Source organism: Vanacampus margaritifer, chromosome 16 (genome assembly GCF_051991255.1).
Source record: "Vanacampus margaritifer isolate UIUO_Vmar chromosome 16, RoL_Vmar_1.0, whole genome shotgun sequence".
Taxonomy (NCBI): domain Eukaryota; kingdom Metazoa; phylum Chordata; class Actinopteri; order Syngnathiformes; family Syngnathidae; genus Vanacampus; species Vanacampus margaritifer.
The window spans coordinates 6,674,821-6,694,383 of NC_135447.1; the positions used below are offsets into that span (position 1 = coordinate 6,674,821).

General features: G+C 39.3%; 1 protein-coding gene across 6 annotated transcripts in view; it reads left to right on the forward strand.

The window, feature by feature from the left end:
• pcdh1a (protocadherin 1a) overlaps positions 1-19,563 on the forward strand; it is a 167,935-nt gene that overhangs the window by 64,941 nt on the left and 83,431 nt on the right. For 5 of the 6 annotated variants that reach the window (XM_077546083.1, XM_077546087.1, XM_077546088.1 and 2 more), the window contains 2 exons: positions 11,363-12,177; positions 12,322-14,505. In XM_077546083.1, coding sequence (XP_077402209.1) covers positions 11,383-12,177; positions 12,322-14,505 — 2,979 coding nt within the window. In that variant the 5' untranslated portion in view covers positions 11,363-11,382. Of the gene's footprint in view, positions 1-1,476; positions 2,028-11,362; positions 12,178-12,321; positions 14,506-19,563 lie in introns of those variants that run through there. The other variant, XM_077546086.1, reaches the window with a different exon arrangement.

Below are 19,563 nucleotides of genomic sequence, written 5' to 3' on the forward strand. Positions count from 1 at the left end.
CTGGCTTCAGAACGGCGGGGGGAGATAGAAGATCTAATTTTCTCCAGAGGGCACCGCTCAAGGCTTTTGCATTGTGGCAAAACACTGTCTTTGTCTCATTGCTCCTAGTTCATTACTTATGACTAAGCGTTTATGATCATTGCCATTAGTGTTTGGAAGAAAGGAAGTAGAGAGTAACGTGGTGTGGGATGGCTTTCGTTCCCTGTAGAGCCATGCTGATTTCTAGCCTTGAGCAAAGGTATTGGGTTTTTATGATTTAGGCTGGTGCAATTTTGGTTGGTGTCGAACTAACTGGTCAAGACAATGCAAGTCTATTTAATCACAAAAGTCTCTCAAAGGGCTTCACAAACCCAAAGTTGACATCGTTCTGACTTTCCCTAGTCAAAACTACCTAAGGGGGGACTGGGGAAGAAAAGAAAGAACCATGGATGGGGGGTATTCCCCCTCCCAGCATGACCAGGCAGACGGAAGTTTTTCCAAAGTTGATGTTCCTTCTCGAACTGCAATCATCCAATTTAAGCGGCACCAGACATTCTTCCTAAAAACAGGTGGTTGCATCCTCTGGTCAAATTATTTGAAAATAAGTTGTCAAGCGGTCTAATATTAAGAGGATAAACTTAAAAGGTGTGATACTCTTCATTTAATTAACGAAATGCCACTATTACAAATACCACTAATTGCAGCCTGGGATCATCTGGTGCCCTATCAAAAATTAATCCTCAATTTTGATGTGCACTGTCAGAAGTTAACATTTGTGGCCTGAGATTCAACACAAGCGCTCGATCAAAAGTAGATTGGGTTCACCACATACATCCATTCATTTTTTTTTTTTAGATTGCTACCATATTGTTGTTTTATGTATTTATTATATTTCTAGAGCCCCATCGGCAAATGTAATGTTAATACCACTCTGACAGTGTCAATTCAAGCTCAAGATTGTTATCAGACTTTTTTTTTGACAAAGATCTTATTTTGAATGTCCCCATTAGGCTATATTGTACTATTCCATAGCTATTCCATGCATGGCCTCCTTCTAATAACCGCCTGAGGGTGGCGCCAAATGAATAAAGAGCAACCGGTGCAAGTGGCTTCATTTTTTTGGTCCTCTCATGTTCACCATGGAATGCATATCAACAAGTAAACTGTCAGCGCATGATACCTGTTGTTACTTCACATCTAAACACGTGGCGTCATCATTTCCATCATACCTCGAGAGGGTATTTTTGGCGTGCAGGAATTAGATGGCGTGCAAGAAGCGCATCCAAGTGAATTAGTGTGCTGATTTTTATGAAGTGCGTTTGACCATTTGAGGTGACCCATTTTTGATGGGATCTCGTTAAACTGCAGGAATCGAACAATTTCGTGGTAGGCAGCCCGGGCATAACGTGATGTTGAGTGTGAAGTTGCTGCGTTATGCAGCTGATGGGAGCCCCACCTCCTCCTCCCACCTTCTGATGAGAGGAGAGAGGCAGCGAAGGGAGCAAGTCAGCCACAGCATCTCACCACCACTTGCTCTCTGGAACTGCTTCAGATGCGCTCTTTTCAGGATTTTTTTCCTTCGGTTTTTTTTTAAGCTATCCTTCCTCGCCGGTGACATGCGTGTTGATCTCATTTAACCGACTGGTGTGTCTTTAGAGTGCGCTCCAGGCTACTTTTGGGTGGACAAACTTGGACCAAAAGGGATGCGCCAGCCAGTGAATTTTGGCTGAGGACTGAAGATGGCTCATAGGAACGCAATTACCATTGGAATGAAGCCGCTCATCTCCCAGTTTAATCGTCAAATAATTTAAAGCAAACCGCAAACTTAGAATATTTCTGCTGAGCGGTAAGGGAGGGAAAAAAAAAATCCATCTCCCTTGACCACTGTCGGGAGACCAGACGAGGTTGCAGTCTTCTGAATTTTAATGCGGGAAAGTTATAACCGGATTGAGTGACATCTGAAGTTATTTTGAGGAGGTATTCTGTTGGTGGATGTACCAGTTTTTGGACCGATTGCCACCAAGCGCCCATCCAAGTGTCTCGTTCAGGTAATATACACCAAAAATAATAATTAAAAATAATTGTTTCATTCGCATTGCTTGTTTGTTTTTTTACGTGTTGTGTTTATTTTGAATTATATTTTATACCGCATGATCCAGTAACAACAAGTTGCCAGTTCAGTCTAGATTAGAGGAATGTTGGACCGTAATGATGGATTCACGTCTGCGAGTAATCAATAAATAAATAAATAAAAACCCCGATGCCTTGCAAGAATACATGCGCGCATACCTTTGCACTTCAGTTTCAAGAGTAGTCAATTGCACCGAACGCTATGCGGTAATTGCGTTATGATTCCGTGAAGCAGAAAATGCGATCCATTTGTTACATTTCTCTGCGGTCCTTTTCTTTTTAGCTACACATCTCACACTAATTGCGTGTATTTGGTGCGTTTGCTCACGAGTAACATTCTGTGCGCAAAATAACAAATAATCGCTCTGTAAATGGCTGCGCGTCCATTCCGAGAGGAAGTGTGTGCGCGTCCACATGGGAAATCTACCCCCCCCCCCCCCCCACACACACCCCTCCCCGCGCTCCAAGTGAGAGTCTTGGGTGTTGTTTCTCCCCACTCCACCGAGCAATAGCCTCATTTTAATAGTCTGCTAGACACATCGTGTACACACTACAAGGCCGTCAAAACAGTCCACAAACACAACAGGGTTGTAAAGCGTTCTAGCTCATATCCCACAAACTGCCTGTAACATGAGCCCTCTCAATGTGGTGATCTCATCTGTGAAGAGCTCAAGGCAGTGGTCATGTTGAGAGATGAGATTTGGCCAAGCTTTGATAAAGAGGGGGGGTGGGGGGGGGTGGTCTTTCAACTTAATTTGATGTGCCTTTACAACTACTTGCCAGTATGATAATTAATTAAAATTAGCTTTTACACTCAAATGGCAGAAAAAAAAGTTTTAGGTGTGTTGCCTAGCTGTAATTTGACCACACTTAGCATGGTTTTGAACTGACATAGTAACACAATTGTGCACAGTCTAAAAAAAAAAAAAAACACATTTGAAATCAATTCTTTGAAAAGATCACCCATTTGAGGTCACTCAATAAAATTCTAGCCATTATAAAGTCTGTGTGGGAGAGTAATGGATTTTTTAAAGACTAAAGACAGCCAATATAGAAAATGACCCTATTTGATAAAATCATAAAATCCATTCATTATCATTATGTCCTTCAACCTGGAAGGAGCAGACCCCCCCCCACTTGAAACAATTGAACCTGCCCAGTTCTGCATATGGAACTCACAAAAACGCTGTTTCCCTTCTCGTGCAGCTGCTTTAAGGCCGGTACAAAATGATTAATTGATTCCTTTAATGACATTTCCCAATGCTAGTCTACCCCTTTGCAACATCTTATTGTTAATTTACCAACATGCCTTGGTTGATTTTCTGCTTGACTCATTTTGGCTGTACCTGTAGCACAGCAAATGTCAGCCAGTCAGTCACTGCCGTTGACTCAGTCCACAGAGTCATAGATCATCTGTCTCTATGGTAACCAGGACAGGTGCACAGGGGGCTGCAGCATAATTATCTTAGACTTTCTTTTTAATACCCCCGTTGTTGTCTCCAAAAGATATACCGTGCACAGAAAGACATTGCACGTGTTTAATTAAGATTAGGTTATAGAATGCACTTAAAATGGAAAGAAGAATGGAATTAACAGTATAGATTGCTTCGCATAAAGATTTTGTTTTCTTTTAGCATAATTTAAACGTGATAAACCTCTCACATAAAAGCACTCTTACTACCTCTTAAAACAGGGGGTTCAAACATAACTGGCCCGTCAGGGGGTTTAATTTGGCACGTGAGCTCAGAACACAAGCAGCAGTTTTTCACTAAAATGAACTGTTGTTGCTAATTTTGTGTGCTGAAGGGCGCACTGACAAATACAACGGCAACAATCAGAAATTTGAATTTGAAAAATCAAACTCAGGATTTGATGCAAAAAATAGGGAAATATTTTGAGCTGCTGTTATTTATTGGTTATGCTATGGTTTTGCTAAATGCTCTCTTTGTCATTAAAATTGTATACTAGACAATCCGGGAGGAGACATTTTATAAACACGCAACAAGTTGGTACTCCACTCCTGAAGCCCAGCCACGGTGCGAGATTCATTTTGCTTCCTGGTTGGCTATCATATACAGTATAATGTATATAATTGGAGGTTAATGCATATTTAATATTAAAACTGTCTGTTATGCAAGCGAGTAGGGTTTGAACCGGAAAATCGTTTTGGGACTTAAAAGATAAGAGTGCATCGAATCGAACCAAATCAAATCCTTCTGCTTTGAAATATATCGAGATATGTATCAAATTGGAGATTTTTATTGGAGAGATATCTTAGAAGGAAATGGCACATTTACATCACTGACAAGTTTTGACAAATATATGTAAAATGACCAAAAAAAACTCACTGCATCATACCCTCTCCAACTGAGCTGCACCATATTGTACCGTTCCGGCCTTGAAATGTTTCACACCCCATGTAGCGAAAACTGTATTGAATCGTCTTTTGTGGAGAGACGCGCACCCCTAGAAGCTAGTTATTAACAATGATTTCTCACTTCAAATAAGTAAAATAGTTTAGCTGTTTGATGCGTGTCATTACTGTGCGCATGTAATTAATTAGTACGTGCCCACGCTACCTTTTTCCGTCCTCTCATCCTAAAAGACAATGTGCTGCAAAATACTTGATGTGCTCTTTGATAGCTGTTGTATGATTATGCGATTGTATAGAAATGATTTTATTTCATAGATTTCAAAGCGGTACGGATACTCATTTCATGCCGGGTTTGTACTGTTTACAAACTTGGCTGGTACATCCTTTTCAGAAGGGGCCTTGTTACCACTAAGGTCAGCGCCGTCTGTACAATAAGGCTTGAAAGTGTAGCTCTCTCGGGACACAGGCTGTGCACAGTCTGATATATAGCTAAAAGTTGATAATAGACTTGTAGAAGTTGAAATCTGCTCCTGAACCTTGGGGTCGCAAAGGTCGCACACTTTGTGAGGACTCCAGGTGAGAATCAATCGCCTTGCAGTTAAACTGATGTTTTGCTGCAAAGAGCGTAGCTGTTAGTAATGGCACTGAAGGCACTGAAGCCTTGAGGGAGGCTTTGCGGTCAGATGCTAAAAGGAATTGGAAGAGTTCACTGTCATTCTCAATGACATTGGAAGTGATGTGTAGAACAGCAGAAGGAAGCTGATAGGAAAGAACCTACAATGCGTTCTTTTTTTTTTCCCTTTTATTTTTTTTAAGAAGAAGAACATTCAATGGTTTTACCACAAGAAACCATATTGATAACTCAATAAAGAGCTGCACTGCACTTACCTTGCAATCGCTGTAGAAAAATACGGATAGCAATAAAAAAAAAAAGAACTCAATTTACCATTTATTTTTTCTGTGCCCATATATGTCCGTATATACCTTAACATATGGGCATTATTATATTCAAGTACTGGTGGTCCCATATTAAAGCCATATTTTGTACTTTATTCACTTCTAATACTTTTTCAAACAAATCATTAGGTTTACGCATATGATAAAGATGCATTGTGCAGTTTAAAAAGGTAATATTAAAGTTTTTTCTACATCATGCATGCTCCACCAATGCCCAGATGAGTACAAAGAGCCCCGACTGCTTTACTCTGACTGCACCTATCAGCTTTTATCTTCCCTTTTTAGTAGAGTGTGCGGACCCTCACACTCCACAGTTTCTTTGGAGAGGGGAGGGGCAGAGTTTTTCCTACCTCATTTGAAGTCTTGTCTTTGTTTGTCAAATGTGGCTTAGCTTTAAGATTGTGCACGCACGCGCACCATGAACGAGCCTGGCACAGATGCTGCAGTTACACTTAAGGCCAGAGGTGGTAGTCGTGAGTAAAAAAAAAAAAAAAGTGACAAACTGCACAAATATCCTTTAAGGTTAAATTAGCGTGCTTAATCTTTAGCATCTATAATTGGACCGGAGAGCTATTATGCAGATCTCATCAGTGGCCACTGATTCTCAAGTGACACATAGGAAGAGAGTGAGAAAGCACTTTCCTTCCACTTTGAGCGATCCTTATCTATTGAGGTCATTGATCAGCGACAGGGTGTATTTGGGTGACCCTTTCCTGACACTTGTAGGTCAGCGGATTGACGGCTTTGCTGTGCATGAATCATGTGACAGTGCCTTTCTCGCCCCATTTTCTCTTCAGGCTTGCCACCCTGATGGTCTTCAAAAGCTGGCTTTTAGCCAGGTACTGTTCGTTCCGTATGGCAAGCCTCTTCTTTGCACTCTCGGGGTTCTAACCCCAACTGCTGCACAGCAAATTCTGTAGTGTTAAATTGAGTTAAAAATCTAGTGTTAATTTTTTGGAATGTTGATTTGGGTGGTGTTATTTCATCGAGTCAAACTAATTGACTCCAGGCTGAGTCACCTATTTTCTCCTGCAAGGCAGCTAATTTTTTTCCCCTGGATTTTAAGGACAACTCTACGTCTGGATTATTCAGTTCTATAAATTAAGGATAAAATTATACAGTTCTTGAATTATTTTGTTCATGAGTTAATGTAGAAAAAGCGTGTGAGACATAAAAAATTTTTTTTCCGGATTTTCACGAGTCGTGTAATTTATGTTCATTATTTTTCTGGAAAACTAAAAACGAAGTAGATATATTGCCGTACCGGCAATTCGTATTTACCATGAGTCGTGCGGGAACTAGGCCTACTAGGAAGAATTTTGCGACAACGAACATGTACTAACTATCTCGTGGCGTATATTTTAGTGTTGTTGCCCCCCAAGTGCTAGGTACAAGGATCAAGTCCCAATTTCTCCATTTGGGTTGGATAATAAAAACTTGTCAAGAAGTAACACTAAAACTGTGAGAAATTAAGAGAATTACAGGAATGGATATAACACTTCATGGTTAAAAGTAACAACAAAACTGAGAAATTAACGCCAAAAAATGAATTGAAATAACACTTTTAAGAATAACACTATGGGTGTTGTAATTTCACTCTACCAATGAGTAATATTTTTTACACTTTTGGAAGTGTAAATTTAACTCAGAACTGGTGAAAACTCTATAAACTATGGGGAAGTGTTAAATTTAACCCCATGAGTTAAATTTACACTTCCGACTCTACTGTGTTGTTTTTTGTTTTGCTTTTGCATCGACTGCACTCTTTTCTGCAACATCTTTGCAGAAGATGGAGCACGCAGCACATCGATTAGGCAGTTATAGATAGCCTTTAGAGGCCCACTAGTATGCTTCCACATTTTTCTTATTTCTTTTATTTTTTTAGATGGAAGCGTTTGGTCCATTGCATGCTCACAGCATGAGGTTATACAGTATGATGAATGTTGATCTGATAGAGGTAAATGTCTCCGGATGTGTTGTTGCTTTTAATTCATGTTTTTTTTCTTATAGCACTTTCATAAAAATAAAAAGTGTCTCAAAATGTTGTACCGATTTGAGCAAGAGCATCAACATTCAAATGCATTAATAAAAGCAACTGGATATACAGTATATAATCTGCAGGAACATTTCTGCTTACATGGTGAACGTATGTCAAATAGTACCTTATTACCTTTTGGCACAGTAATGCATTTTTTCCTTTTGGTTAATGAAGTTCTTTGGGTCAGTTAACCTCGTCTGGTTGCTATTCAGTGTCACATACAACTAGAGAAGTGACACTGAAATTAAAAGTTAAATCTTCCTAGCTAAACAATGCTCTGTAAATTCACAAATCTGAGAAGGATCCTGAAAGTCATGTCGCGCACGGCATTCCTCCTACGCTGAACATCATCATTTTGTTTTATGAATGAGGAGACAAGAGTTGTTTAACAATATCTGAAAGTACTTAGGTAGGGTAGCAAAATGGGTGCAATCTTGATATTTTAGTATAATAACCAAGTCAGATAAAAGAGAGAACAACTTTTGTTGTAATTTTACCTCCAAATAAATTTGTTACTATAAAAGAAAAGATTGGCTTGTTATAAGGAGCATAGCTTTTACCGAAATTGCTATGGCAACCCCAGATAATGTGCAGTGTGTCTAAAGTGGGTTGATTAGCTTGTACACATAACTTTGCGTCATTATTGTGGTTATGTATTTGGGTGACGGTTCTGACTTCTTTCATCTTGAAGTTCCGTACAGTATTAAATATCCAACTGATGTTAAATTGAAATCAATCATCAATAAACGTAATTGATATAGAGTACAGTTTATAAAAGTTGTGCCCATCCACAGTAAGTATCTGAACCTCTATGAACAATTAAAAAGAAGAAGAAGAAGAAAATTTTTCCTTTTATGCTGAGTTATGTGGCACAATCTGCCTGAATCAGCTTGTAGCTGTTCAGGTCGACCACACCATCTGGGTCGGCAGATGATAATCGCATTTTTAGGGAGAATAAAGTGCTGAGTTGTAGGAAATTGCAGTCCTTGCAGTTGTTGCAGTTTTAATGTTGCCATTTTGCATTACGTTTCATAATTATAGTGAAACATAAAAGTCGACATCCTCCAAATTATGCTCCCGAATCTACCACTACTGTTAGGTTGGGGAAATAGAACTGCCATCCTTTTAATTAAAAAAAAAAAAAAGTGAGATAGTTGAGGAATGTTTTCTAAAAACCTATGACAAAGTCTAAACAATGACATACTCCACAAACAGCATGATGCTGAATTCAAATGTAAACAAAGGGAAAGAAAATAAGCTCAGTTTGCTGTGACTGGAAGGCATGGTGCCATCTGGAAGACAGGCAAGAGGCCAACTGGAAGATATTAAGTCATGAGTGTCATCAACCATAACAATCATGTCACAATCAAGGCACGCCTATTAGTTCTGTAAATAGATGGAATGAAAATGGGGATGATTATGTCACACTATAGAAAGAAAATACAACGTTGTGTTTAGGCTAGCATTTTTAGGGTTTATTAAAAATTATGTATCCACAGTTTATTGAAATGTAAAGCAAAAAAAAAAACTACTGCCCGGATAGCGATTATTTTAAAAATATTTTTTTAAAGTGATTTTGTGCTTGTGTATTATACACAGGTGCATGTTATTCACAATTTTTTTTTTGCTGTTATTTGTCACACACTTCAACTTACAGTTACATGTTTTTTTGTCCTTTTATTTGTTCTTACATAATACAACAGTATATAATATAGTGGTTTGTTTTCAAATTATCTTTTCCTCACAATGTTTTCTGTGAAATAGTGTTTTGTTTGGCCTGTCCTTACTGATTATAGTTCTCTTGTTCCCTTTTGAGCATACAAACATAGAAATCACTCTCCCTTTTCATGGTACCTGTATATTGACTGAAGCAGCTCCTCTAAAACGTAGAACGGGACATATCAATAACTAAGCGATTAGCCCATCAATACATGCAATTTCATTTGAATGAGTTTGTCTGTGTTTTGCTTTTTAGCGAAATAAATATTTGCTTTGACCTTCTCTGAAAAATTGTGTCCATGTGACAAGATGTACTGCTTACTCCCTGAACCTCAACATAATTCAGTAAAATGTCTCTGGTCCTTTATTGCTGTCGTACTACCAGAAATATATTTCATAATTGTCTTTTCATTACCTGATTAATAATTAATTTCATTGTGTGGTTGATGATTCAAAACGGGGGTGGAACAGCAGTTTTACGGTTTTGGCAAATCATTGAGAAAAAAGCTGTGCTTATAATGGGCAGGTCGATTATTTCCCCCCACTCGATCGTTTAAAGGATTAATGCATCACTAACACGTAGTGCTCAGCTGAAATGCCATGAACTGAGGCAAAATCAAATGCAATGATCTCGTGATTAAATAGCCCACATGCACATACAAACATGGCGACCGCCTGGGTTTGTCATAACACAGCACCTTGATTAACCCCTTCACCCCAAAGTGTGCACTTATTTAAATTATATAAACTCACTCACACAGAAAATGATTGCACCGTGTGGAAAAAAAAACGAATGCTGTAGGGAAAATGGATCAAAGGCCTGCAGTTAACATGCTGTAATTGCAATTGTTGAAAGGTTAGAATTCAAACAAAATTACTCCAGTGTTTGAGTTTATCTGTAGCAATGGAGCATGGAAAGACTTTGAATTGTTCAACAGGGCAAATCCAGCTAAACATGAATACGGTGGTTTGCATTCTGCACAAGAGAGAAAGCTCTGACGGCTCCAGTGAGTTAAAAGTGTCATGGGCCACACTAAAATGAAATATTTTATGCACATATGTATATATTTCATTTTGAATTTATTTTGAACACTTTCTCAAACATACAGCATGATATATTTTTAAGAGCATTTTTATATTGACAGTTAATTTCTGTTAACCTAATAGCAAAATTGTCCAGGTCATTTTTAACTTACCGTTGACAAATTAAAGAAAAACAAATCTAAATGCTTGCTAAAGATTGTTTTTTTTTTCTTCTTCTAAGCTAAGCCATTTTGAGCAATGCTGATAGCACTACTCAGCATTTGTTAGTGTTACAATTTATGAAAGGTTAGCACAAGCAAAAAAATAGCTGCAAATAAATTCCTCAGGCAAACAGATGTGGAAGCCGATCAACCAATCTGGCACACCCAGGAATGTGTCCGTCAAATGGGCAAAATTATTATGCACTTAAGTTATATCTATACCTGAACGTACAAATTCTGGGGGAAATAGATGTAAATAGATTTTTAATCTGACTTGTCAAATGTGAAACAAACTTGATGTCTTTAAATGCCGCACCCAGGCCAGGTAAAAAAATGCAAAAACCGTAAACCCTCTTTTAAATATGTTGGTCTCCACCACTTCCACTTGTTTCCAGTGGCGTAGACAATCTGTAAGCGTGACTGTACGCGCAATTGAGTGCCTGTTGTGATCTTAAGTCAAGCCCTTTTGGTGCAAATTTAGGAGATCATGTGCAACACGTGGGCAACAGTGCGGACAGTCTGTCAGAGTGAACACACAATTTAGAACCCGCTATTTGGGATCTAAGTAAACCAGGCATAAAGTGTCTATTCAGTAGCTTTGAGTTTACATCTATTACATTTGCATTTGATTATGCAACGGAAATAATCCACATGGCCCCTGAGATGTTTTGAATCTCTGTAGGGAAGCATCGGTAATAGAGTTATAATTCATACTTGTATTATTTTACAATACTGTATTAGACTGCTTAAAGGATTTTTTTTCTGGACTTTATCACCCTGACTCAACCTGCTTTGTCTTTTGTGTTAAGTATATGAGAGATGTGAGATACTATAGCGTTGGATGTGTGATCACACCTATGCTTGTATAGTGTACATAATTCAATGTATACATTGACAGAAATTTTCTTTGTTGTTTTACAGGAAGATCTTCTCATGACCCCATGGAACAAATTTTACTAGTGATGCTGTTTTGGCTCCTGGCGCTGCTCTGCAGCTCTGCTGAAGGCAGCATTCTGTACCGTGTCCAGGAGGAGCAACCTCCCAACACTCTTATTGGTAGTCTGGCTGCAGACCAGGGGCTGCCAGACTCAGGTCATCTATACAAGCTGGAGGTTGGTGCCCCTTATCTACGTGTTGATGGAAAAACTGGAGATATTTTTACCACTGAGATCCCCATTGACAGAGAGACACTAAGAGACTGCCGGTTGCTTGTTAGGGGTAAGCCCTGCTACCTGGAATTTGAAGTATCTGTCACAGACCTGTTACAGAATCAGAGCCCGAGACTCATTGAAGGACGCATCGAGGTGCAGGATATCAATGACAACACCCCTCAGTTCCCTTCTTCTGTGTTGACCATATCTGTCCCTGAGAACACGATCATGGGGGCACTGTTTTCCATACCTTTAGCAACTGACAGAGACACCGATAGGAACGGGGTGAGTGATTATGCCCTGACAGCGGGACAAGATGCAGCAACACTGTTTGGTTTACAAGTGGCGGATGACAGGGGTGGCAAGCTCCCACAGCTTATTGTTCTAGGCAACCTAGATCGTGAGTTAAAGGATTCCTATGACCTCACCATCAAGGCAGTGGATGGAGGAAACCCGCAGCGCTACAGCAGTGCTTTGCTGCGAGTGGTCGTCACCGATGCCAATGACAATACACCGAAGTTTGAAAAATTAACTTATGAGGCAGAACTGTTGGAGAATAGTCCAGTGGGACATTCTGTGCTACAGGTAAGACTAAATATTATTTTCTATAAAACAATTTTCCTACATATGGTTTCATTCTTGTATTGCCGGAGATCAAATGTTTGTTTTTGGCACATAATTCACATATATTAACCGTAGTCTTTACTTTTGTTCATGTTGTTGTTGTAGGTCAAAGCAAATGACTCTGACATGGGGCCTAACGGAGAAATTGAATACACACTTCATCAAGCAGGAGACCCCGTGCCAAAACTCTTACGAATTGATCGCTCCACTGGTATCATCTATGTCAAAGGAGCACTGGACCGAGAAGAGATCGACAGCTTGTCCTTCTATGTGGTGGCAAGGGACAAAGGTCCACAACCAAAGAGCTCCAAGACCTTTGTCACCATTGAAGTGACTGACCAAAATGACAATCCTCCAGCTGTGGAGATAAGGGGAATTGGCCTTGTGACCCACAGTGAAGGAGTAGCTAACATTTCAGAAGACATGCCGGTGGGAACAGCTGTTGCTTTAGTGCAAGTATCTGACAAGGATGAGGGCGAGAATGCTGTGGTCACGTGTGTAGTTGCAGGGGATGTGCCCTTCCAGCTCCGCCCTATCAGTGACTCATCCAGTGACAACAAGAGGAAATACTTCCTACAAACCACCACTCCCCTCGACTATGAAAGGGTGAAGGATTATCGAGTGGAGATAGTGGCTGTAGATTCTGGAAATCCAGCGCTCTCTGGTACCAACTCACTGAAGGTACAGGTAACTGATGTGAATGATAATTCTCCAGTGTTCTCCCCAACCTTGTTTGAGGTAGATTTTGCTGAAGAAAACCAACCTGGTGAAAAGGTTTTGGATGTTATAGCTTCAGATGCAGACAGCGGCACAAATGCAGACCTTCTCTACAACATCGTGGCAGACACATCCATCAAGGGTCTTTTTGAGATTGATCCAAATACAGGGGAAGTCAGAGCCCGGAACCCACTTGATCGTGAGCACAAAGAACACTATGAGTTCCGGGTCATCGCAGCTGATAAAGGGTCACCTGTCCATAAAGGAACAGCAAGTGTTGTAATAAAAGTCCTTGACCGCAATGACAATGACCCCAAATTCATGCTAAGTGGCTACAGCTTCTCGGTTTTAGAAAACATGCCTCCCCTCAGCCCAGTTGGCATGGTAACAGTCATGGATGTTGATAAAGGTGAAAATGCTCAAGTTCACCTCTCTGTTGAGTCCGATGGAGGAAAATTTGTTGTTCAAAATGGAACTGGCACCATTCTATCCAGCATATCTTTTGACAGAGAGAAAGAGAGCAGGTACACTTTCCGTCTAAAAGCAGTGGATGGAGGGCAACCGCCTCGGTCTACTTATGTGGGTGTTACCATCAATGTACTGGATGAAAATGACAATAATCCAGTTGTGACGAAGCCCGTCAACTCTTCCTTCAGGCTTTTATCCCCCCTTGCTTCCCCCGATAGCCATGTGGAGATGGTGGAAGCTGAAGATATGGACAGCGGGCCCAATGCAGAGCTGGTTTTCAGCATTTCAGGTGGTAACCCTTACCAGTTATTTCAAATCTCACCGTCCAGTGGAGAGATTACTCTAGCCAAGGAGATGGCCCCAAAATATGGTGGACTGCATCGCCTGGTGGTAAAAGTGAGTGACAGAGGGAAGCCTGCACGGCATGCCACTGCCTTGGTCCATATCTATGTCAATGAAACAATTTCAAATGTCAGCTTAGTTGAGGCTCTAGTTGGACACAGTCTTTACACCCCACTAGACAGGGATATTGCTGGTGATCCTGACAATGGCTTTGCTGCACAACGGAGCAACATTTTGTTCGGAAGCCTTGCTGGGGTAGCAGGTGTTGTCATGCTTATCCTGGTGGTGGTTTTCATTCGACACCGCATCCAAAGAGAAACAAAGAGTGGATACCAACCTGGCAAGAAGGAAACAAAGGACTTATATGCACCCAAACAGGCACCAAAAAATGCCAAAGGCAAACGATGTAGGAAAGGAAAACCTCAAAAATCTCCAAAACCACTTGGGGAAGAAGAGGAGGTCAGCCTCCAAAAAAGCCTCAAGTTCAACCTTGATGCAGTCAACGATAGCCCAAGGATACATCTGCCCCTGACTTACTCACCAGAAAGCCCTGATATAGGTCGGCACTACCGCTCTAACTCCCCGTTGCCCTCCATTCAGCTGCAGGCTCAGTCTCCCTCAGGCTCACAAAAACATCAGGCAGTCCAGGACCTTCCGGCTACCAATACCTTTGTCGGGACTGGAGGAGATGACAACTCTACTGGGTCAGACCAATACTCTGATTACAGCTACAAGACCAGTCAACCCAAGTACAACAAACAGGTAAGGTTGAACAATCTTGATGCTCTGTGACAGAAATAAGTGTGTGTGTTTCTGAAAAGCATAGCTACATTTGTTTGTTTGTTTTAAAGATATGCTACATCTAGTCTTTTTTTTTTTAAATAATTGAATACCAAGCTAACATTATAGGCAGACCTGTTAATGCCTCATCAGTTTTGTTTTCAGTCATGTCGTTGTGACTTTGAGCTATCAGGGGCCACTACAGTGAGTCACTTGTTTGAATTGTTTGGCACAGTTTTTGGCATTTTTTTTTTTTTTTCATCTTGACTTGGAACCAGCAGTGGCTGGCTAGTGGGGCGCTGGCTACTATTCTGGTAATTCTGGATACTCCTACATCACAAATATATATTTTGTTAAAGACTAATTATTAGAGGTAGAAAACAAAAGCATGCTGTATATTTAAATACTAATTTAAATTCTAATAGTATTGCTACTAAGTACAGAATCGGTGTCCAACACTTCAGTACGATCTTGAGTATTCTGCTCTCTTTTGGGTCAAATGCTCATATCTTCCCTTGTCCGTTTGCACTTATCTCCACTTATCTATTCAGTATTTGGAAAAGTGCAAATTACCATGGAAACAGAAGTAGTCTCAGCCGGTTTACAAAAGGCAAAGTAGTATGATCTTGGGATTTAAAGCCTTTGTGTCTCTGGGTTTATGGTCCATTTATGTCAGTGCATACACTCATTGGGCTTCACTGCACACAATTTATAATCGTCCCCCCCAAATAGTACACTCGTGTAACTTTATAGAATATCTTACAGACAAAACTGAAATTTTATATATATATAAATAAAATAGCTGAGAAAAATACACAATAGACTGCTATGAGAAATAGGATTTTTTTTGTTTTTGTTTTTAATGAAGACATCAATAGTCCCAGTCTCACTATTAGCTTGGCTGGTACTTTCAGCAGACGCTACCTGACATCTTAGGCGATCACAAGCCTTTGTGGATGGTGTCAGTTTAGCAAACAATCACCACTGTCACCTTGAATGACAACATAAGGGAACAAAAGCCACAGGGTGTGTCTGTGTGCAGTGTCAGATGAAACTCTGCGACACAGATGTAAGCTCTCAGCACTTGACATTACTTTTTTAATATGATAACATAAAGGAACATGAGAAAATACCCAATGACTGACAGGCTGTAAAACATCAACAGATGTTGAAGCTCTGTGACATAACTCTACAGATGTTTCATGTACGGGGTCTCATCTCACATCAGGAAGAACAGATTGACCAAAATATATAATTAAAGTAGCTGCCAAGTAATGTAACAGCTGTAGCCTGGTGCCCTTTACCTTAATATTTACAATGTTGTTCTTGAGGGTGGCTTTTGTCATAGTCAATGTGCTATTGTGTCTGATATGTTGCATTTGCTTGTCCCTGTCGCTGTTTAGCTATGTTACCATCTTTTTCTTTGCTTTTTTTTTTTACAATGGGGGTTACATTAGTCTTTTATTTTACTAAATGCATTCCTTTTTTGTCGAACTGTAACGTTAGTTTACAATAGGCCTATATATTCCCTCTGCACCTCGTCTCAAATGCATTTTGGTAGGTAGCCTTGTGTACTTGGAGTACAAAATATTTTTTTGAGGTGATACTTTTTTTTTTTTTTACTGGAGAGCTCAGTATTGTTCATTTGATTTGACATGTCATCATTGCTCTCCTTTTTTATATATATATCTATATATATATATTTTTTTTTTGTATGTGGGTGAGTATGTGTGTGCGTGTGTGTGTGCGTGCGTGCGAGCGTGTGTGTATTCATTAGTTCACCTAAAACCTATTAAACAAAATCCCATACTAATAATATAATATAATGATAAATTGCCAAATGCAGAAACATCAATGTAAGTTATCACGATGTGGTGGCTCTCGCTAACAGACAGAATTAAGTAACCAGAATTAGGTTAAAAAATTCTATATACGTAGACCGTGTTTCTATAAATTTTGATATTTGGTTTTTATTTGAGGCAGATATTTTTTCCATTAAAATGTGATTTATGAGGAGGTTAGACCATTGGTCGATATTCAGAGTTTGTTTATTTTTCCAGTTAACAAGAATTGTTTTTTTAGCGATAGTAAGGGCTACAAGTGTAGATTGAAATTGTTTATGTGGTAAGTCAGTTGTTGTTAGGTCACCTAGCAAACACAAGTTTGGAGATAAAGGTATCCTACGGTCCAAAATAGCGGAAAGTTTTTCTAAGACTTTAGTCCAGAAATACATAACCGGAGTACATAACCATAAAGCATGAACATAAGTGTTTGTAGTGTTTTGTAAACATTGGAGACAAATGTCGGAGTCTGAGAGTCCCATTTTCTTCATCATATATTGAGTAATGTATGTTCTGTGAATAATTTTTTGAGGTGACACTTGGTGTAAACGATTTGAATATGGATGCTCTAGGAAGTGTTCATTTACAATCAATACACTTCAGTATTTTTATTTTATCATCAACTGAAAAAAATATAATCGCAACACTTTTTGTTTTTGCTCCCATTTTTGTGTGAGCTGGACACACTTTGATGGCATCTGGCATATTGGGGAGGTGTTCACGGATGACAACAACCTGATCAACTCAATATGAAGATGTGCTGCACTGTGTGATGCGGCAAATGGTCACACCAGATACAGACTGATTTTCTGACCCCCCACAATAAAGCAAAGCTGTACATTTCAGAGAGGCCTTTAATTGAGGCCAGTCTAAGGCACACCTGTGCAATAGTCATGCTGTCTAATCAGCATCTTGATATGCCACACTTGTGAGGCGGGATGGATTATCTCGACAAAAGAGAAATGCTCTGTAACACAGATTTAGGCAGATTTGTGAATAATTGAGGAAATGGCCATTGGTGTATGTAAAAAAAGAAACAAATATTTACTTTCTACTACCTTCCAGGCAATAGAAGAAAGAAATGAGAAAGAACTTATTTCCCGTAAATATTTACCCATAGGATATCCCAAACTCTCAAGATCAATATGTCAGACACCAGATATGCGTATACTGTTAAAAGACGACAAAATTAATATAATTTATAGAATGTTTATCTGTTGTCAAGCAAAGTGTTTGTTTGCTACCAAAGTGCATCATGCAGGCTACTATAGATAGAATGCTGATGCAAAGTGCTGATGTTTATCTCTATATTGCAACTCTGCATACAGTATGTTAAGGTAATATTAATTAAAGTGGGGACACTGGGAATTTTCTTAAGGTCAAGGTAAACAACTCTCCATTGTAGATAAGAATTTTGTACCAGGGTGTTCATATACAATAAACACATATGGGAAATAGTTATCCATATGCTGTTATGTGTAAATGAACATGTATAATGAATGTCTTGTGCATATTTAATAGTATTGATGATACACTGCACCTCTCTGGCAGTGTCTGGCTATTATTAAAATTAGAAAGTTGGAACGTTCATTAGTGTGCAGGTGTCACATTGTCTGCATGTGATTCATTCAAATTTAATAGCATGAAAGTTTTGGGGATTATTATAAAAGCAAACCTGTGATTCATTTTATATGATATTTGTCTGTCTGCACTTCCTTCTTAGTCATCATGAAAAATAAATGTCACACGAGTTTATCACACCATTGCTGCCGTCATATTCAAAACAACGGATTTAACCAAGCTGATGGCTAACATCCTCTTATCTTTACACAACTAGTTTTTTCCTCTTGTCACATTTGAACGTGTGATGTTGCGTGATGGTTGCTGCAGGAACCCGTGACTCACATCAGCAATTAGAAGCTGATAATTAGCCCTGTTGGGTACAAGCGCTCGCACCTTTTTTTCACACCTCTCTAATGAGAGTTTCACATTTGTGTAAAACATGTGTTCCATGTGACGTCATTAAAATCAGAAGTCAAAGCGTGACGCTCCACTTTGGATGTTCATCTAATTTATGTCCTGCTCTTCCCTAAAGCCAATCCAGAGGATTCATAGAGCCTTGGAGGATAAAGAATGAGTGAGACAGTCTTAATTAATCTGGCCTATTATTAACAAGGTCCATACTTTGTGAACTTTCGGCATTTCTTTAAAAGAGGATTATGTCAAATTTAGACTAACGGCCAAAGTAGGTAGAATAGCCACAAATCACTTTCTTACCTTTATAAAATGATGTTAATTAATGCCAGTTTAGCTACAAGAAATTGTCTTTGTTTATTCTAAAAGACACACAGAAACTGTGGTGAAAAACTCCATTCCTCACTATATTGTGAACTCTAGGATAAGAAAATATAGAGGTTTAAAACCAGAATACATTTTTCTTTTTCTTTCCTGATTTATTGTGCAGACAGAATGTTCCGGTAAAAAAGAAACTAGTCAATTGAAGCACAGGTTTACTGAGTTTTCATGCCCCGTTATTCTGAAGTACGTACTGCCGTTTTTATTTAATTTCAATAAGAGTTTTTAGTTTTTCTTTTCTATTTAAATTTAATCAATCATTTTACAGCAGGTCGTTGCACAACACAGCAGGGATGATTCTGCGCTCTCTGAGCATCCGGCCGGCTCTTAGTGCAGTTTGGTAGAGAGCTAGCAGTGACTCGCAAAGAGACCATCATGACATTTGTTGGCAACATTTTTAATTATTATTTTTATCAATTGTATTGATTTCGTGTTGCAGCCTGAGTTGGCATAGTAAGTAGACGACGGGGATGAATTATTTGTGACATATGTCGTTGCCGTGATGTCATCTTTAATGACGACATCTGAAATGACGAGTCACGACATCATGGCACAGACATTTCAAGCCGCCAAACATTCGTCCCGCCTCTGTTGTTTCACTCAGTCACCTATGTATATATGGCCGCCGTGGTTCTCTTCGTCACGCCAATGGGATCTCTGATGGGAGGCGCTAAACATTGACGCTGACTTCCCACCACACCTACTTATTTAATCACGTTCTATCATTGAGTGAATGCTTAATGTTATTTCTAACCTTTATATTTTTATTATAGCAGTTTATTCTAGAACTTTTTTTATGGCGCAAAAATTCCCACGTAATACATCCGATTTACACCGTTCATAT